Below are 21,814 nucleotides of genomic sequence, written 5' to 3'. Positions count from 1 at the left end.
TCGGTGGTAGAATTCTCACCTTCCACGCAGGAGACCCGGGTTTGATTCCGGGCCCATGCACCTCACGTGCAGCCACCATCCCTCCGTCAGTGGGGGCTTGCGTGCTGCTGCCACGCTGAACAGGTTTCAGCGGAGCGTCCAGGCTAAGCAGACTAGGAAGAAAGCTCTGGTGATCTACTTCCCAAAAATCAGCCAATGAAAACCCAGTGGATCACAATGGTCTGATCTGCATCCCATCATGGGGACAGTGCAGGGCCTGGCAGGGTTTCGTTCCATTGTGCACGGGGTTGCCAGCAGCCGGGGGTGACTCAGCAGCAGCTAACAATAACAACAGCAAGCGCAAAGAAAGGCCTCCTCTGGGTGCCCAGCAGAATTTGCCCAGCACACAACGGAGGGGCCATTCAGTGACGGATGCCTTAAGCTCCCCGTCCAAGGGAGCATTCCAGCACATGTATTCTGGGTGCAGGGTGCTCCAGTTCAACTGAGGTGCGCAGTCTAGCATGGCAGGTAGCCTGGCAGAGCCCTCGATGAGAAGCTACCACAAGGACAGGACCATAAAAGAAAACACAAAAGGGCCGCAGGCAGGCCAAGGCCGGAAATCGTCTCCAGCTCAGTTGAACCGGGCCAGCCGTTCCATTGAGGACGTGGCCTTTTTAGCTGAACTTGGGAATGCTGATCACTGGAAGCTGGAGGAGCGAGGCTAGTGGGCAGAAGTCCTCAGCATCAGCCACAGCTTGGGCAGCCCGGGGTGGGGTTAAGGAGCAAAGGGCCCACTGACGGGGTCAGCGGGGGTCAGGCTAAGAGGGACAGACCCAAATCACAGAGGTCGCCCCCTGCTGGGCCAGTGGGGTAAGTGAATTTCAATGGCCACAGGAAGCCCCTGAAGTCTTTCGGGATGGGAAAGGTTGATCAGGTCTCAACTTTAGGCAACAATATTGATCTCAAGGTTTGGAGTAGGATAGATCAAAATGAGAAAAAATAATAATAACAAAGAGGCCAAGAAAACCAGTTGGGAGGCTTCTGGAAATAGTACCAATAAGTTCATAATCTTTTTAAAACCAGTTGCTGTCGAATCCATTCTGACTCGTGGCAATCCCTGTGTGTCAGAGTAGAATTGTGCTCCGTAGGGTTCTCGATGGTTGATCTTTCAGAAGTAGGTTGCCAGGCCTTTCTTCCAAGGTGCCGCTGGGTGGACTTGAACCTCCAACCTTCCAGTTAGCAGTAGAACATGTTAACCGTTTGCACCTACCCAGGGCCTCCAGTAATCTTTTTAGCATCTTCTATATGCCAAGCACTATGACACAGACAGCTGGGTAAGCAAACCGTTCAGTGTGTTCAATTATTAGCTGAAAGGCTGACAGCTGGAACCCACCCAGAGGTGCCTCAGAAGACAGGCCTGGCAATCTGCCTCTGAAAAATCAGAGCCTTGAAAACCCTATGGAGCAGCTCTACTCTGTACACATGGGGTCGCCATGAGCCGTAGTCCACTCCACAGTAACTAGCAGCAACAATCACACGTAACGGTCACAACGACCTTTCCAGTGATACCATTATTCTCCCCGCTTTACAGACAAGGCAGCGGAGTTTCAGAGAGGGGAAATGCTTGCTCAAGTTCAAACAGCAGCGAAGTGACAGGTCTAGGCTGTGACCTCAGAGCCCCTGCACTGCAGCACCTGGCAAACCCACCTCCCCAAGGGACACCAGCCGGGCAGCACGGTGAGCATGGGTGGCAGGGCCAACTGCGGAGGCCGGCCCCTGAGTGTCCATCGCTAGCTCTGCAGGTATTTTCTCGGAAGCAGCAATGCCTTTGCACCGTTACCTGCACGCAGACCCAGTGCCCTACCCCAGCCCACCTTGGCCGTGGCATGCCTTGGTCAGATGGCAGGCCCTGACGCGGAGCACGCAGAAGACTGAGCAGCGTCTGCTCCCCTGGGTGGTATTAGATAAGCACTGTGAGATCACTGTTTCACAGCGTACTTATAGGCTGGGCCATCAGCACTCAATGCACATGTCAACTAAACCCCTCCTCTCTGCACATCTGTCATGCTGTGTCTGAGAACCCCAACCCGATGACAGACACTCACACGCCACAGGTGGCAAAGCTGCTCAGCGCACAGTGGAACAGAAACCCCTAACGCCCTCTGGAAGCTGGAAGCGGGCATTTTTCGCCCTCATTCTTCAGCTGGGTCTGCTCTTCTGGCAGACGTGAAGGCGACCAGCTTTCAGCATGGCTGACTTACAGAAAACCCCATCTCACAGACAGGAGGGTACAACACACTGCTCACGGCCGCCACTCACCTTGCCCGGCTCAGGACAAAGGAGTCCTTGACCATGACCACTGGGCCCAATTCGGGACACTCGGAGTCATGGTACTGGCTGCAGTCTTCACACCCTAGAAGCAGACATGGGACCATTGTCAGGGGGATACAGGCAAGAACATCATGTGGCACACACAGGGGAATGCAGGTCCCTGCCCGGTGGAGATGGCCATGATACAAACACACAGCAAGACCATGGAGGGCTCAGCTGGTAAAGCGGGACGTGTGTCATGAAGGCCATCCCATGAGGGACCCCACAAATAAATAGGACATCTCCCTCAAGGAGAAGAGCCAGCTAAGGGCTATGGCACATTTGCGAATGGTCCATGGTTACATCTGTGGCCACGGAGAACAAGCTCTCCTCCAGGAAAGAGGAGAAGTGGAAATTCACCAGCGTGAATCTAACATACACCTAACTCACTGCCCTCTTTTCAAACCCTGGGGTTACTTTTCTGAATCAATGGCTACTCCCTGAAAAGCACCCTTGACCAGGGATTCTGAGAAAGATGATCCCATCAAAGTTATGCCTCTGAAGCTCAGCTCTATGTAATAAATCATGCTTTTTGAAGCAAGTGGAAATCATTTTAATTTAAAAAAAAAAAAAAGAAACCACAGCTTTTCTGTATCATATAAGCAAAATGTGGACGTGGCTCAGCTGGGACTCACAAATGAACATGATCTCTTCGCTGCCATCCTCTGCCATCTCCGACGCCTGTCAGGAAGGACACAGGGGAACCAGGAGTTAGTTACGAGCCTCTGCTCAAGCGCGTTTTAAAGACAATTCCTACCAAAGGCCTCCCAGAGCCGGACTGGGGACCAGTAGCTGGTGCCTTAAAGACCACACGCAGTGGGTGTTCTCTTATTGTGGGACAGGGCTGGGAGACTTTAAAGATGTTCTCATCCAAAATAATGTGATTTTTTTTTTTTTTTTTAAATGAAAGCATTTGATTTGAATGACCTCACGATTAGGAAGTCTTCATGCACGAAGACTTTCATCTTTTCATATTAGCCATCAGTTGCTGTTTGTAAAATAAATATTTCAGTTGTTGTCAAGGTGACTCTGACTTAGGGCGACCTCATGTGTGTCAGAGTAGAACTGTGCTCCATAGGGCTTTCATGGCTGATTTTTGAGAAGTAGATTGCCAGGCCTTTCTTCCAAGGCACCTCTGGGAGGACTTGAACCTCCAACCTTTTGGTTAGCAGCTGAGCACATTAACAGTTGAACCACCCAGGGACTCCCAAAATAAATACAGCACCATTTTTTTAAAAAATCCAGTTTTTATGTTGGGTACTTGAATGCCAATTCCACACGCCCTCCACCCCCGTCCCCTTCCCCCAGACACTTAAAGGACAAGAAGCAGATGATGCAAAGTCCAAATGAAAATTCAGACTTGCCAAACACATGTTTTTATGAGCAGAGAACAGAAATGAAGACTTCCCTACGGAACAGGGAAAGAGCTAGAGGGTAACACGCAGAGAAGAGACGGGATTTCCAAGTTGCCCTCACAACGCCAAGGATAAATAACCAGGGCGCTGCTCCCCGCAGGCTCTCACCTGCAAACACAGCACAAAATATTTTATTTTCCTTGACTTCTCTCCGCGGCAGAAAAGAGAATGCCCATTTAAGTTAAAAGACGTCTCTTGCGCCATAGCATGCTAACTTAGGGCTCTAATGTGGACTTTCTGCCTAGTCTTTCCAGATCTGGCTTGCTGGGCACTGCAGGAGTGGGTGGTGGCTCGGGTGGGATAGGGATGGTGGCTGGTCACCGCGGTAGAGGGGAGCAGGGATGAAGAGGCAGAGGGAGCACTGGAGGGGGGTGTGTGGCTCTAATAAGTTGCTGGTGTGCCTCCAGAAGCCTGAGACCCTGTGGAAGAACACGCTTCACCCATCCCCATGACTCAAAGTCAAGGACCTTTTGCAATGGACAGCGGGTTCTTCTTTTTTAATTGTTGTACTTTAAGTGAAAGTTTACAATTCAAGTTAGTCTCTCATACAAAAATGTATACATACATTGTTATGTGACCCTAATTGTTCTCACTGTACTGTGACAGACACTCCTCCTTTCCACCTGATTTCCCGTGTCCTTTCAACCAGCTCCTGACCCTTTCTGCCTTCTCATCTCACCTCCAGACAGGAGGACAGCGGGTTCTTAAGAGGCAACTCCAAACTGTGGTCAGGCAAACGGTGAACGGTGTGGTTGCGGGACATAATGAACATACTTAATGTCACTGAACTGTACAAGTGAAGCTTGTTGAAACGGCAAATGCATAGCTACCTATATATTTATTACAATTTAAAAAATGGTACAAAAAATTTAAAAACCCACTGTCAGATCACAGCAGAGTATATATATAGTCTGCAAAGCTGGTCAGAATCAGAGCGCGGGTATGAAGGGTATTCCGTCTAGTCTTTCTCACTGTGTAAAGTGAATAAACGCACGGGCTGGGCTGGCATCTCTCCTCCCGGGGAGCACTGTCTGCAGGACAGTGGGCAGCAGGGAGCCCCTCGCTGTGCCCCAAAGAAATGCCTCCACCAAGCCAGCCTGCTGAGAAAGGTTCTAAAAGGAAAGGAGTCCCGGGTGGTGCACACTCGGCTGCTAACTAAAAGGCTGGAGGTTTGAGTTCACCCAGAGGTACCCTGGAAGAAAGGCCTGGCAGTCTATTTCTGAAAATCAGCCTTAAAAACCCTGTGGAGCACAGTTCTACTCTGACCCACGTGGGGTCACTGTGAATCGGAGTCAACTCAACGTAACTGGTTTTCTTTACGGGGAAGATATGAAGGCAGGCATGAAAACATCTTCAAGTTTTAGCCTCTTATTGTACTGCATTCTTATTATATGTAAATGTCTGTTATTGCTGCCTGCCAGCGAGCTGAAGCGACGCTACAGAACAAAGCAGAACTGCCCCAAAGGATTTCCCTTGGTTAAATGCGTGGCTGCTAACTGAAAGGTTGGTGGTTGAAACCCACCAGCTGCTCCATGGGAGATAGACGTGGCAGTCTGCTTCCGTAAAGATTACAGCCTTGGAAACCCTATGGGGCAGTTCTACTCTGCCCTATAGGATCATTAAGAGTCAGAATTGACTCAACAGCAACGGGTTTTAATCATTATGGGAGCAGATCGCCAGGTCTTTTCCCCAACAGAACTGCTGGCGGGTTTGAGGCACCAACCTTTTTGGTTAGCAGCTGAGCACTTAACCACCGCACCACTAGGGCTGCCTGTGTAAACACCTAAGTCCTGGGAATAACATTCTTTGTTAGCAGTGTCTGGTCCCCAACACGTGGTCCCAAAAATGGTTTTTCTAAGCCTGGAAATAAGACGCCACAGATTCTGCTCTCTTCGCAAAATCCCTGTAACGCTGAACGTTCCTTTGCAGAAGGGAAGTCAGTCTACAGACTTCTGTGGAAGGGAAGAAATCCCAGAACAAAAGATCATAAAGAGTACCATTTTATGAGACGAGAAGAACTAGATGCTGCCTGGCTACCATCAATGACCGCCCTGACAGGGAGCACAACAGAGAGTCCCTGATGGAGCAGGAGAAAAGTGAGGTACAGAACTCAAATTCTAGGAGAAAGTTCAGACTTAATGGTCTGACTGAGACTGGAGGAACCCCAGAAAGCACAGCCCCCAGACTCTGTCAACCCAGAACTAAAACCATTCCCGAGGCCAACTCTTCAGACAAAGATTAGACTGGTGTATTGGACATAAAATGATACTCGTTAAGAGTGTGCCTCTCAGCTCAAGTAGATACATGAGACTAAATGGGCAGCTTCTGTCCGGAGGTGAGATGAGAAGGCAGAGAGGGTCAGGAGCTGGCTGAATGGACACAGGAAATCTGGGGTGGAAAGGAGGAGTGTGCTGTCACATTATGGGAAGAGCAACTAGGGTCACATAACTATGTATGTATAAATTTTTGTATGAGAGACTAACTTGAATTGTATACTTTCACTTAAAGTACGACAATAAAATAAAATACAATAAAAAAAAGTACTGTTTTAGACAAAAGCAGAGAGAAAGAGCAAGGAAAAAAAGGACTAAATATTCAGCCATTTTAACCACTGATGCTGGGAAAACTTACCTACACTAACTAACTAAACTAACCCGTTGCTGTCGAGTTGATTCCAACTCATAACAATCCTATAGGACAGAGCAGAACTGCCTCATCAGGTTTCTAAGCAGCGAGCAGCTGGTGGATTCGAACTACCGACCTTTTAGTTAGCAGCCAGAGCTCTTAACCACTGCACCACCAGGGCTCCACTAATGGTTCTCAAAGTGTGGTCTCTGGACCAGCAGCACCAACATCACTTGTGAATTTTGTGGAAATGCAGATTCTTGGGCCCCACCCCAGACCTACAGAATCAGACACTGTGGGGTGGGGCCCAGAAATCTGTTTAAACAAGGCCTGCAGGCGATTCGGATACAGCTCCGTCTGAGAACCACTGCCTCACCTTAAACTCTTAAAGAATTTATATTATTACCACCACCACTACTACTACGGAAACCCTGGTGGCGCAGTGGTTAAGAGCTAAGGCTGCCAACCAAAAGGTCGGCAGTTCAAATCCACCAGCCACTCGTGGGAAACCCTATGGGGCAGTTCTACTCCGTCCTCTAGGGCCATTAAGAGTTGGAATCGACTCGACGACAATGGGTTTTTTTTGGGGGGGTGGGGGACTACTACCACAAAAAAAAGAAAAAAAAGAAAAACTAACTAAATAAAGAAAAACAACTGTAATCACAAGAAGACCAGAGTAACGGTATCAGGAAACTAAATTTATCATGAATGTCACTTTAGCTCTGAGCAAAGCTACCTGCATGTAACTTGGTGGCAAACAGGAAGTGAGGGGGTGATTTCAGTCAAATGCTCTCTGTGATGATTAGAGTTACATGGCAGGCCCCAGGGATGGCATATTAAAACCAATTTTGAAAATGAAGTCTAAAGTGAGAGGAATCAGTCTACGCTAGTCCAACACTTATTAGACAGCTACAGTAATCAAGACCTGGTGGGACTGGTAGAGGGACAGACACACAGATGGACGAACAGAGTAGAGAATCCAGGAATGGGCCCAGATATTCATAGATATGCCCAGCTGATACCAGGCAAAGGCATAAAAGCAATACAATGGAGGAACGACAGTTCTCGCGGCAAGTGCTGCTAAAACAATTGGACTTCCATAGGCAAAAAATCCAACAGAATGTGGAAATTATCAGTATCATTAATATCACACAGCAGGAAAATTCTGCTGAAGGTAATTCAAAAACAATTGCAGCAGTACATAGACAGGGAACTGCCAGAAATTCAAGCCAGATTCAGAAGAAGGCGTGGAATGAGGGATACCATTGCTGATGTCAGATGGCTCTTAGCTGAAAGCAGAGAATATTAGAAAGATGTTTACCTGTGTTTTATTGACTATGCAACGGCATTCAACTGTGTGGATCATAACAAATTATAGGTAACATTGCGAAGAATGGGAATTCCAGAATACTTAACTGTGCTCATGAGGAGCCTGTACATAGACCAAGAGGCAGTTGTTTGAACAGAACAAGGGAATACTGAGTGGTTTAAAGTCAGGAAAGGTGTGAGTCAAGGTTGTATCTTTTTACCATACTTATTCAATCTATATGTTGAGCAAATAATTCAAGAAGTTGGTCTATATGAAGAAGAACGCGGCATCAGGATTGGCAGAAGACTCACTAACAACCTAGGTTACACAGATGACAAAAGTTTGCTTCCTGAAAGTGAAGGGGACTTGAAGCACTAACCGATGAAGATCAAAGACCACAGCCTTCGGTATGGATGACACCTCAACATAAAGAAAACAAAAATCCTCACAACTGGACCCATAAGCAATATCATAACAAACGGAGAAAATATTGAAGTTGTCAGGGATTTCATTTTACTTGGTTCCACAATCGATGCCCATGGAAGCAGCAGTCAAGAAATCAAATGATGTATTGCATTAGGCCAATCTGCTGCAAAAGACCTCTTTAAAAGTGTCAAAAAGCAAAGATGTCACTTTGAGGACTAAGGTGCGCCTGAAGCAAGCCATGATACTTTCAATTGCCTCATATGCATGCGAAAGCTGGACAATGAATAAGGAAGACCAAAGAAGAACGGATGCCTTTGAATTATGTTGTTGGTGAAGAATATTGAATATATCACGGCCTGCCGGAGAACGAACAAATCTGTCTTGGAAGACGTACAGCCAGATTGTTCCTTGAAAGCGAGGATGGCAAGACTTTGTCTCACGTACTTTGAACATGTTATCAGGAGGGACCAGACCCTGGAGAAGGACATCATGCTTGGTGAAGAAGAAGACAGGTGAAAAACGGGAAGATCTTCGACAAGATGGACTGACACAGTGGCTGCAACAATGGGCTCAAACCAAGTAACAATTGTGAGGACAGCGCAGGACAGGGCAGTGTTCCATTCTGTTGTACATGAAGTTGCTATGAGTCAGAACCGACTCGACGGCACCTAACAACAACAAAGGCCAAAAAAAAAAAAGAAAAAAAGAACCTAGACTTAAACTTCACACCTTATATAAAAATTAACTCAAAATGAATCAGAGACTTAAAATGTAAAATGATGAAACTTCTAGAAAAACACAGGAGAAAATCTTTGGGATCTATGGCCAGCCAAAGAGTTTTTACACTCATCACCAAAACCATGATCTATAAAAGGAAAATCGATAAATTAGACTTCAAAATTTGAAAATTTTACTTTGCAAAAGACTATTACGAAGATGAAAAGACAGGCTAGAAACTAGCAGATAATATTTGCAAACCGCAGATCTGACAAAGGACTATTGTTACGTTGTTAGGAGCCGTTGAGTCAATGCTGACTCATAGCGACCCCATGTGACAGAGAAGCACTGCCCCATAGGGTTTCCTAGACTGTAATCTTTAGGGGATCAGATCAGTAGGTCTTTTCTCCCAAGGAGCTGCTGGTGGGTGCAAACCACCGACCTTTCAGTTAGCAGCCCAGCACTTAACCACTGCACCACAAAAGGACTAGTATGTAGCATATATAAAGAACTCTCAAAACTTAGTAAAAATACAAATAATCCAACTAGAAAGTGAGCAAACTACACACAGGGACATTGCACTGAAGAGGATGTACTGATGGTAAATGAGCACATGAAAAGTTGCTCAACATCATTAGCCATTATGTAAGTGTAGCGTAAAACCACAATGAGATATCATTACACACCTGTCAGAATGGCTGACATGCTGACAAGGATGAGGAGAAACTGGATCAATCACATACTGTTGGTGGAATGGAAAATAGTTTGGCAGTTTCTGAAAAACTAAAGACCCACTTACCAAATGACCCAGCAATTGTACTCCTGGATATTTATCCCAGAGAAACGAACTTATGCTTAAAAAAAAAAAAAAAAAACTTACATAAAACTTATGTTTCCACAAAAACCTGTGGACGATTGTTTAAAAAAAACAAAACCAAACCGATGCCATCAAGTTGATTCCAACTTGTAACGACCCTACAAGACAGAGTAGAACTGCTCCATAGGGTTTCCAAGGAGCGGCGGGTGGATTCGAACTCCTGGCCTTTTGGTTAGCAGCTGTAGCTTTAACCACTGCACCACCAGAGCTGATTTACTCATAATAACCAAAAAATTGGGGGGGGGGAGAGGGAAGGACAACAACGCAGATGTCCTGTGACATGGGAATGGTTAAACAAACTGTGGCACATCCACATCATGGAATATTCCTCAGCAATAAAAAAGAATGAAGTATTCATACACACAACAGCTTGGATGAATCTCTAGAGAATTACACTAAGACTAAACAGACAATCCCAAAAGGTAGCTATTGCACGATTCAATTTATATAACATTCCTGAAAAGAGAAAATTATAGCAGTGGAGATCATATTAGTGCCAGGGGTTAAAGAGGGGGTGGAGGCAGAAGAGAAGTGGATATGGCTAAAAAAAAAGCAACATGAGGGATCCTTGTGGGGATGAAAATGTTCTCTACCTTGACTGTATCAAGGCCAATATCCTGGTGGTGATAATGCATTCCAGTTTTGCAAGATGTTATCATTGGGGGAAACTGGGTAAAGAGCACATGGGATCTCTCTGTATTGTTTCTTATAACTGCATGTGAATCTACAATGACTCAAAACAAAAAGGTTAATAATAATGATAATAGATATGGAGGGGAAACCTATAGATTAAAAGAGACGTATGGCACAAATCAACCAGATGCAATGTATGGATGTGGTCTATATCTTGACTGAAACACAAAAGTGTTGATGGTATTTATTACCAAACAAAAACCAAACCCATTGCAGTGAAGTCGGACTCATGGAGATTCTGTGTTTGTGTCAGAGTAGAACTGTGCTCCACCGGGTTTTTATGGCTGTGACTTTTCAGAAGCAGACTGCCAGGCCTTTCTTCCAAGGCGCCTCTGGGTGGATTTGAATCGCCAACCTTTCAATTAGTCATAGCCAAGCAATTAAATGTTTGCGCCACCCAGAGCATTTATCAGGCAACTGGCAATGGGAACACTGACTTGATACTTGATGATTTTAAGGATTGAGTAATGGTATTGTGGTTATTTTAAAGAGTCTTTATTCCTTTCAAAATACATACTGGAATGTTTACAAATTAAATTATAATGTCCAGGATTTGCTTCCAAATAAGACCGGCGAGGACATCTCGATGGGGGTGTGGGTGGGGCAGGATCAGCCACAATTGACGGTTGCTGTGCTGGGTGGTGGGTGCATGGGAGTCTGTTACTACTATTCTGTCTACATTTGAATGTATTCTGCATTCAAAATTTTCATAATCAAACATTTTAAAAATAGTACTAACACACTCTTTCTACTTCTTCATCTTCCATTCAGTCTTCACGTGCTTCCCCCAAAGCTGGTCTTGGATGTGCCAAGCCCAATAAGCCTTTCTTCCCCCCTAATTTGATCTCTTGGTGGCATCGAGCAAAGTGAACCAGTCTCTTCTCTTCTCTTGTCTTCACTGTGGGCATTTTCTCCTGATTTTCTTCCTGCCTCTCTGTTCCTGCTCTGCCTCCTTTGATGAGTCCTCACCCTCCACCACCTGCCCTTGACTCAGCCCTCTTCCCATCTTTGCTCACGCTGCACCCTCCCCTCCAAACAATCACATCTGCTTTTGTGGTTCAGGTTAAGCATCACCTAGATGCTGGTGACTCTATTCAGAGTCCCATATACACATCCAACTGCCCATTTGACATCTTCACTTGGAAGATCTATTAGTCAGCGTTCTCCAGAAAAACAGAACCAACAGGAGATATGTATGTATCTCTAAACCAGTTGCCGTGCAGTAAACTCTGACTCATGGTGACTCCATGTGTGGCACAGTAGAACTGTGCTCCATAGGGCTTTCTTTTTTTAATTAGTATTTTATTTTTGGTGAAAATATGCACAGCAAAACCCGCTCTCATTCAGTTTCTAGACATAATGATTTGTGACACTGGTTACTTTCTGCACATTGTGTCAATATTCTCCTTATTTCTGTTCTAGTTGTTTCACTTCCATTGACTTAAACTCCCTGCCCCCAACCTTCTCATCTACAATTTAAAATAGCTGTTGGCCATTTGGTCTTATATAATTTTTTTTAAAAGAACACAATACTCAAGGGTGAAAATCTTTACTTTTTGAGCTAAACTGTTACTTAGTTTAAAGGTGACTTCAAGGGATAGTTTCGATTCAAGGTTTGAAGAGTATCTCAGGGGCATAGTCTCAGGGACTCCTCCAGCCTCGATAGGTCCACTAAGTCTGGATTCTTTAAGAATTTGAAGTTCTGTTTCACATTTTTCTCCCTTTCTCCCAGGATCCATCTATTGTGTCCCTGATTACAATGTTCGGTAGTGGTAGCTGGGCACCACCTAGTTCTTCTGATCTCAAGTAGAGGCGGCAGTGGTTCATGGAGACAATTAGTCCTGTAATCCAGTTCCTTCTCTGATTCTTGGGTTTCCTTCTTTCTCTTTTGTTCCAGATGAACAGAGACCAATAGTTGTTATCTTAGATGGTCACTTGTAAGCTTTTAAGATCTCAGATGCTACTGGGAGGTAGAACATGAACTTTAAGAACTATATTATGCCAGTTGACTGGGTTGTCCCATGAGACCATAAGCCCTCTGTCTTAGTTATCTAGTGCTGCTATAACAGAAATACCACAAGCAGATGGCTTTAACAAAGAGAAATTTATTCTCTCACAGTCTAGGAGGCTAGAAGTCCGAATTCAGGGTGCCAGCTCCAGCGGAAGGTTTTCTCTCTTATTGGCTCTGGGGGAAGGTCTTTTTCATCAATCTTCCCCAGTTAAGGAGCTTCTCAGCGCAGGGACCCTGGGTCCAAAGGACACACTATTCTCCTGGCTGTTGTTTCTTTGTGGTATGTTGTCCCCCATGTCTCTCTGCTAGCTTCTCTCTTTTGTATTTCAAAAGAGATTGACTTAAGATACAATCTAATTTTATAGATTGAATCCTGCCTCATTAACATAACTGCCAGTAATCTTGCTGCCTTAGTCATCTAGTGCTGCTGTAACAGAGATACCACAAGTGGATGGCTTTAACAAAGAGAAATTTATTCTCTCACAGTCTAGTAGGCTACAAGTCCAAATTCAGGGCATCAGCTCCAGGGGAAGGCTTTCTCTCTCTGTTGGCTCTGGAGGAAGGTCCTTGGCATCAGTCTTCCCTTGGTCTGGGAGCATCTCAGCACAGGAACCTCAGGTCCAAAGGACGCGCTCTGCTCCCGGTGCTGCTTTCTTGGTGATATGGGGTTCCCATGTGTCTCTGCTCACTTCTCTCTTTTATATCTCAAAAGAGATTGGCTTAACACACTATCTAATCTTGTAGACCTCATCAGTATAACTGCCGCTAATCCATTTTATTACATCATAGTGATAGAGTTTACAGCACATAAGGAAATCACATCAGATTACAAAATGGTACACAATCATACAATACTGGGAATCATGACCCAGCCAAGTTGACAGATTTTTTAGGGGGACACAATTCAATCCATGACACCTGCCTCATTAATATCATAGAGGTAGGATTTACAACACACAGGAAAATCACATCAGATGACAAAATGGCAGACAATCACACAATACTGGGAATCGTGGCCTAGTCAAGTTGATAAACATTGTGGGGGACACAATTCAATCTGTAACACCCTCGAACCAAAAGAACTAATCCCGTGAGGTGATTGGGTTTGTCTAATTAGTATCAGCACCTGTAGCTCCCCCTTTGCTGTTGTTGTTATTGTTGCAAACTTATATATAACCTAGCATTTGCCAATTCATCCTTTTTTCTTATGTACAGCTTATTGACATCAATTACATTTGTCAAGGTGCGCAAACTACACCCACATTTGGTGCGACGTTTCCCATCACCATAAACAAAAGTAACTACGACCTAGGGAATACTTCCCCCTCTTTCTGCCCCTTCCCCTCCCCCTGGTAAACATCAAGCAACATTACTCTCTGTATATTTACTTATTCTTGTCATTTCATAAAAGTGAGAACATACACTATTTGTCCTTTTGTGATTGACTTATTTCTCTCAACATACTGTCTTCCAGGCTCATCCACGTTGCAGGATGTTTCGAGAACTCGTTTTTCTTTATGGCTAAGTAGTATTCCATTGTACGTAATGGAATTTTGCTCATCCATTCATCCGTTGATGGGCACTTAGGTTGTTTGCATCTTTTTGCTATTGTGAATAGAGCTGCAATGACATAGGTGTGCATACGTATGTTCGTGTTACTTCTGTTAGATCACCAGGGTATATACCTAGGAGCGGCATTGTTAAGTCATATGGTAATTCTATTTTTAGTTTTTTTAGGAACCACCAGACCTTTTTCCACAATGGCTGTACCATTTTGTACACTCATCAGTAATGGAGAAGGGTTCCAATTCCCCACATCCTTGCCAACATTTGTTATTTTCCTTCCTTTTTTTTTAAATCTTAGCCATCCTAACCCAAAAAAATCCATTGCCGTTGAGTCAATTCCAACTCATAGCGACCCTACAGGACAGAGTAGAACTGCCCCATAGGGTTTCCAAGGAGTGACTGGTGGATTCAAACTGCCAATCTTTTGGTTAGCAGCCTTAGCTCTTAACAACTGCACTACCAGGGCTCCTTAGCCATCCTAGTGGGATTTAAATGGTATCTCATTGTGGTTCTCATTTGCATCTCTCTGATGGCTAACGACGTTAAGCATCTTTTCATATGTTTATGGTCCATCTGAATATCCTCTGTTTGTTCATGCCCTTTGCCCACATTTTGATTAGGTTATTTGGGCTATCAGGATCTCTTTGTCTTTCCACATAAAATTGAGGATTAGTTTTTCCATTTATATAAAGAATGCTGTTGGTATAAGTTTTATATATATTTTAGATATTAGACTGTTATCAGTTATATTGTTCCTTAAGATTTTTTCCTAGTCTGTAGGTTGTCTTTTCACTCTTTTGGAAAAGTCTTTTGATGAACATAAGTATTTAACTTTTATGAGGTCCCAGTTATCTATTTTGTTTTCTGCGGCTCATGCATTTGTTGTTGTGTTTGATAATCTATCACTGAAAAAAATTAGGTCCCATAGCTTTGCTCCTATATTTTCTTCCACGAATTTTTTGTTTTTTAAATTTAACACTTAGGTCTTTGATCCATTTTGAATTAGTTTATGTGTATGACAGGAGGTACAGATCTTGCTTCATTTTTGCATGTGGAAGTCAGTTTTGCCAGCACCATTTGTTAAAAAGACTATTTCTTTCCCATTGAGCGGATTTTGCTCCCTTGTCGAAAATCAGTTGACCAGAGATGTTTGAATTCATTTCTGGGTTTTCGATTCTATTCCATTGGAGTATGTGTCTATCATTAAACCAGTACCAGGATGTTTTGATTACTGTAGCTCTGTAGTATATTTTGAAGTTGAGAAGTGTGAAGCCTCCTACATTGTTCTTCTTCTTCAAAATTGCTTTGGCTATTTGGGGTCTCTTGTCTTTCCACATAAAACTGACAATTAGTTTTTCCATTTATATAAAGAATGCTGTTGGAATTTTGATTGGGATTGCATTGTATCTGTACATCACTTTGGGTAGTACTTATATCTCGACTATATTAAGTCTTCCAATCCATGAGCACAGAAAGTCTTTCCATCTATTTAGGTCTTCTTTAGTGTTTTATAACAGTGTTCTGCAATTTTCATTGTATAAGTCTTTCATATCCCTGGGTAAATTTATTCCTAGATATTTTATTTTCTTACATGCTATTGTAAATGGAGTTGCTTTCTTAATCTTCTTTTCAGATTTCTCATTGCTGGGTGTATAGAAACCCAACTGATTCCTGTGTGTTGGTCTTGTATCCTACAACTTTGTTAAATTCCTCTATTGGTTCTAGAAGCTTTTTAGTGGATTCTTTGGGATTGTCTATATACAGGATGATGTCATCTGCGAATAGAGATAGCTTTACCTCCTCCTTTCCAATTTGGATACCTTTTATTTCTTTTTTCTTGCCTTATTGCTCTGGCAAGGACTTCCAGTAAATTACTGAATACAAATGGTCAGAGCAGGCATCCTTGCCTTGTCCTAGTTTTCAAGGGGAAAGTGCTCAATCTTTCTCCATTGAGTATAATGTTCGCTGTTGGCTTTTTATAAATGCCCTTAATTACCTTGAGGAACTTCCTTTTTATTTCTATCTTGTTGAGAGTTTTTATCAAGAAAGGATGTTGGATTTTATCAAATGCCTTTTCTGTGTCAACTGAGATGATCATGTGATTCTTTTGTTCTATTAATGTGGTTTATTACATTGATTTTCTAATGTTGAACAAACTTTGTATTCCTGGAATAAATTCCACTTATCATGATGTATAATTCTTTTAATATGCTGTTGGATTCTCTTTGCTAGTATTTTGTTGAGAATTTTGGAAATCTATATTCATAAGAAGGAGCACTAGTGGTGTAGTGGTTAAGTACTCAGCTGCTAACTAAAATGTTGGTGGTTCCAACCTATCAGCTGCTCTGCTGGAGAAAGACGTGGCAGTCTGCTCCGGTAAAGATTCATAGCCTTGGAAACCCTATGAGGCAGTTCTACTGTGTCCTATAAGGTTACTGTGAGTCAGAATCAACTCAATGGCAGTGGGTTGGTTTTTATATTCATAAGGTATATTGGTCTGTAGTCTTCTTGTGGTGTCTTGTGCTCCATAGAGTTTTCAATGGCTGATTTTCTGGAAGCAGATCACTAGGTCTTTCTTCCGAGGTATCTCTGGGTGGGCTTAAACTGCCAACCTTTTGGTTAGCAGCTGAGCACGTTAACCATTTACATAACCCAAGGGATTCATACATAGGACAGAGAAATTAATTGGTTTTAAAGAACTGGCTCAGGTAACTGTGTGGACTGGTAAGTTCAAAATCTGTAGGGCAGGTTGGCAGGCTGGAAATTCCTGCAGAATTTCTATGTTACAGTCTTGAGGCACAATCCTTCTCCTAGAAACCTGTTTTTGCTCTTCAAGTGATTGGATGAGGCCCTGCCACTTGTGGAGGATAATCTCCTTCAGTTAGAGTCATCTGATTATAGATGTTAATCACATCTAAATACCTTCACAGCAACACCTAGACTAGTGTTTGACCAAACCACTAGGCGCCACAGAAGGCCTAGTGATCTACTTCCAAAAAATTATCCGTTGAAAACTCTATGGAGCGCAGTTCTACTCTGTCACACACGGGTCACTAAGAGTCAGAGTTGACTCTACAGAAACGGGTTTTGCTTTGGGCAAGGTTCCAAAGTCATCATAATGACCCTTCCTGGTTCTATGGAACCTTTGGCCTAGGACTCCGAAGGATGGTCCTACTTGGCCCTGCACCTACAATGTCCAGGCTCCTGGAATTGAGGTCTTTCTCCTCTGTGAGCCCCCAGGGGGGCAGCTGCATTTGCCTGTCTGTGCTTTGCCAGACCCCTGCCTCCCCTTCCTCTGATGCTAAGCCTGTTTAAGAGTTTCTGGCTACATGCCCTTGGAAGAAAGTTCAAACAGAAAATATGTGTTAGCAACGAAATCTTGCAAACCGATAATGATGTTCTAGATATGGTAGCTTTTCAGCAAACAGCCTGGCGCCCACAAGAGCATTTATCAGCTCAAATAAAACAAGGTCACTTGACCAGGTATTCCTGGGGTATCCATCATATCCAGGTGCGCTGAGGGCTTGTTTAAGGGGGATGGAGGAGCAAGTACGAACCTTATCTCTACACCGAGTGGCAGGTGTTCTCTAGAGCCACAAAGAGTTTTTATAATTTTATAGAAAATTCATACAGAACTCAGAATAGTCAGATGAGGTCCCTATACAACGGAAGTAGCAGTCCAGAGATTGTTTAAAGCAGAATCTAGCTTTTGCTAAACAAACTTATCTCCATCTTCCATTTCTGGGGAGAATTCGGTGGAATGCTTCAACTCCCCGAGGAAGTCCTACACATGTGTTTCTAAGTTGTTACTTGCTGTTGACTCAGCTCCGTTTCATCGTGATTTTATGTATAACAGAACAAAACACTGCCTGGTCCTGCACCATCCTTACAATCGTTGCTATATTTGAGCCATGTTGTAGCCACTGGGTCAGTTCATCTCATTGAGGTCCTCTCTTGTTTTTGCTGACCCTCTACTTTACCAAGTATGTCTTTTTCCAGTGACTAGTCTTTCCTGATGACTTGTCCAAAGCAAGCAAGAGGAAGTGTCGCCATCCTTGCTTGTAAGGAGCATTCTGGCTGTACTTCCTCCAAAACAGATTTGTTCGTTCTTCTGACAGTCCACGGCATATTCAGTATTCTTCACCAAGACCACAATTCAAATGGGTCAATTCTTCAGTCTTCCTTTTTCATCGTCCAGCTTTCCCTAACATGTACTTTCGCTAAGTACAAAGGGGAAAAGGTCTAGAACAATGTATACTGGCTTGCTTTGTTGTTGTCAAGGCGGGTGTCCCTGCCAGCGTCAATCACAAACTTACTCACCTGAGCAGGGCTCTGGGGCAAGGCGACACGAGGGCCCATGCCAATCCTACTTCTACTCAATAAACCAGTGCTGACATGGTGATTGTTAGCACAATAGCAGCAACAATGGGCTCAACACACCAATGAGAGTGAAGACGGTGTAGGACCGGCAACATTTCATTCCATTATATGTAAGATCCCTATGAGGTGGAACCAACTGGATGGCAACTAACAACATCCTGAAGACCTCAGCGGCCACAAACCCATCGCTAAGGGGACCTGAGTTCCTTTCGATGGCTGCGAACAGTCTTGGTGCAGTGCTCAGAGATGTGGGACAACACCCCTGCCACTCTTGGTTCAGAAAACCCAGGAACCTCATCTGACTATCCTGAGTTCTGTTTGAATGTTTTATAAAATTATAAAAACTCAGGGTGGTTCTAGAGAATACCAGACACTCGACATCCTCTATAGAACATGCTGCAAACACCAACCCAGAGAGTAAGGGAAAGAGAATAAAATGGCAACCCCTCCTAGCGCAGACCAACCCAATGCAAAATCTGCCTCCAAAAGGTGGAGGGCTCTTTCTCCCCCCAAAAAATACTTCTGTGTAAGGGGCCCCACAAACAGTGAAAGAAAAGCCAGCAAAGGCTCTATTCGACTTCATCAGAAAATGTGAAGAAAAGGGGCTGCGCCGGGCCGGGCACAGTTGAGGCAAATGCAGTGGAAATCCCTCTTTGGCACTTCCATGGCGGCTGCCGTTTCTGGGGAAGCAGCAGTGTCTTTGAGGAAACCAGAAGCCCATGGTGACCCCAGTGACCCGGTTTGATTCTGATCCATTCCAAATACTGGGGAATTGAAACTCGGCAGCCCTGGGGACAGCCCTACCTAGCCTGGCTCCGGGCTGTCATGGATGCACTGGTGGAAGATGATACCTGCATTCTGAATCATGAAGAAGCCCACAGGAGAGATACAGTGACTCCAGTTTCAATACATTCAGGAGAGGAGTCTGTTGCTTCCCACTCTACCCTTGTCACAGCATATGAAGACATCAAAAAGCGACTTAAGGATTCAGAGAAACAGAACTCTTTGTTAAAGAAAAGAATAAGATTTTTGGAAGAAAAGCTTATAGGAGCTTGAATAGAAGAAACAAGTTCTGTGGGATGAGAACAATAAGGCCCACCATGCATATAGAGAGGTCGGCATTGATGGAGATAATTTGAAGAGCAAATTGGATAAAATGAATAAAGACAACTCTGAATCTTTCAAAGTACTGAATGAACAGCTAGAATCTAAAGAAGTAGAGCTCCTCAAGCTAAGGACACAGGTGGAAACTCAGCAGGTGATGAGGAATTTAAATCCACTGTAATCAAACTGGGAGATGGAGACAGCACTCACTACAGGGGAAGTCAGCACAACTGGACTAAACCAAAGCTAAGAAGGTTCCCGAATACAATCAAACATTTTGAGGGACAGAGTAGCAGGGGTAGGGGTCTGGGGGCCATGCTTTCAGGGGATATCGAGGTCAACTGGCATAACAAAGCTTATTAAGAAACTGTTCTGCATCCAACTTTGGTGAGTGGCGTCCAGGGTCTTAAAAGCTTGCAAGTGGCCATTTAAGATGCATCAATTGGTCCCAACCACCTGGAGTAAAGGAGAATGAAGAACACCAAAGACACAAGGAATGTAGTAGCCCAAGAGACAGAAAGGGCCACATAAACCAGAGACTTCATCAGCCTGAGACCAGAAGAACTAGATGGTGCCCGGCTACTACAATGACCGCCCTTACAGGGAACACAACAGAGGGTCCCGGATGTAGCAGGAGAAAGGTGGGGTGCAGAACTCTAATTCTAGTAAGAAGACCAAACTTAATGGATTGAGACTGGAGGTACCCCAGAAAGCACGGCCCCTGGATTCTCTATCAGCCCAGAACTAAACAATTTCTGAGGCCAACTCTTCAGACAGGGATTGGATTGGACTGTGGGATATAAAGTGATACTCATGAGGATTGTGCCTCTTAGCTCAAGTAGATACAAGAGACTAAACGGGCAGCTTCTGTCCAGAGGTAAGATGGGAAGGCAGAGAGGGTCAGGAGCTCGTTGAATGGACATAGGGAATCAGGGGTGGAAAGGAGGAGTGTGCTGTCACAGTAAGGGGAGCGCAATTAGAATCACATAACAATGTATGTATAAATTTTTGTATGGGAAAAATTTTTAAAAAAAAATTAAAAACAAACAAACTGGGAGGTGGAAAAGCTGAGCTGTGACCTGAAGATCCAGGGTTTGGAACAAGAGCTGGAACTGATGAAGAAAGAATGCAGTGATCTCAAAATAGAGCTACAACAATCCAAACAAACGATCTGTCTCAAGAGGACGATCTGAAGAGCAGAGATCTCCAAAGACTAAGCATTTCAAGTGATGATACGCAGCACGCATACTGGGAACTGAAGAGAGAAATGTCTCATTTACATCTGGTGACTCAAGTACAAGCTGAACTACTGAGAAAACGGAAAACCCCAACTGTACCAAGAAAGCCTGGGCCCCAGTAGGATGTGTTGAAGATCTTGGTAGAGACAGCACAAAACTGCACTTGACAAATTTTACTGCAACGAACAAAACACATTCCACCTCTCACCAAATGGCAAAGCTCTTTCTCATGCCACATCTTCTCCTTTACCAGGAGATACAAGATGTTATCAGAGAAAGCAATTCTCCAATCAAGGACAGATAATGAGAGAACCATTCCTTGTGATGGTACAAACTTGCAGGAACACAACTCCGATGGCAGAAATTCTCTAGAAGATAATTCTTGGGTGTTTCCCAGCCCTCCCAAATCAAGTGAGACAGCATTTGCAGAAACTAGAAGCAAAATTTTGCCTTTACCCAACCTGCCACCACTGCATTAACCTGGATCAACACAATCAAAATTGTCTTTATAAGAATTAATTCTAAAGAGATTTGAGATTTGGCCAAAAGGATGCTGTACCTTCCTCAATGGTTCCCCAGAGAAATTATTTAACAAAGTGAAATAGGATTTTGATTAAAATTTTGCAGTTTTTCAGTATATATACATTTGCATATACTGTACCATAATTATGTAATTAATTTGGAATACCCTAAAGCTCCACATTGTGGCAAAGAATCAGATATATACTACTAATAAATTACTTATGGTGTTTCAAGAAGACTGTTTTTTACCTTTTGATTACAATTGTGAATTTCAGCCTCTCAGATAAAGAATGGAACTGGATGCTTTTGGACTGGCTTTACCAAGCATGTGGTATGCCTAAATATATTCATTTATAAAAATACTCAAGGAGGTCAATCTGTGGAATTAAAATTTTGTAAGTTGCTTCAAATTGCATGAAAGTAAAGGGCAATGTGAATAGGTTATATTTCTGTTGACCTTATGATACATAAAGATAGGAAGAATATTACAGTGGAGTAACAGTATCTATGTTTTATTATTCCATCTCTGTATGCCATTGTGTTTAAAATTTAAAATTGCTTCGTAATCACAATATTGTTTGT

General features: G+C 43.7%; 1 protein-coding gene and 1 pseudogene across 1 annotated transcript in view; one reads left to right on the top strand and one right to left on the bottom strand.

Moving 5' to 3' along the window:
* PRDM15 (PR/SET domain 15) overlaps positions 1-3,167 on the bottom strand; it is a 77,056-nt gene extending 73,889 nt beyond the window's left edge. Inside the window, 2 exon segments of the mRNA XM_023739096.1 lie at positions 2,299-2,392; positions 2,985-3,167. Of these exon segments, the coding sequence (XP_023594864.1) occupies positions 2,299-2,392; positions 2,985-3,021 (131 nt within the window). The 5' untranslated portion in view covers positions 3,022-3,167.
* Positions 3,168-19,176: 16,009 nt separating this feature from the next.
* LOC101355379 (5-azacytidine-induced protein 2-like) lies at positions 19,177-21,513 on the top strand (annotated as a pseudogene).
* Positions 21,514-21,814: the final 301 nt, after the last annotated feature.

The sequence above is a fragment of the Trichechus manatus genome, unplaced genomic scaffold, assembly GCF_000243295.1.
Source record: "Trichechus manatus latirostris isolate Lorelei unplaced genomic scaffold, TriManLat1.0 scaffold00128, whole genome shotgun sequence".
NCBI classification, from domain to species: domain Eukaryota; kingdom Metazoa; phylum Chordata; class Mammalia; order Sirenia; family Trichechidae; genus Trichechus; species Trichechus manatus.
The sequence above is the reverse complement of the archived record's forward strand: the minus strand, read 5'-3'. Positions and strand labels throughout refer to the sequence as shown.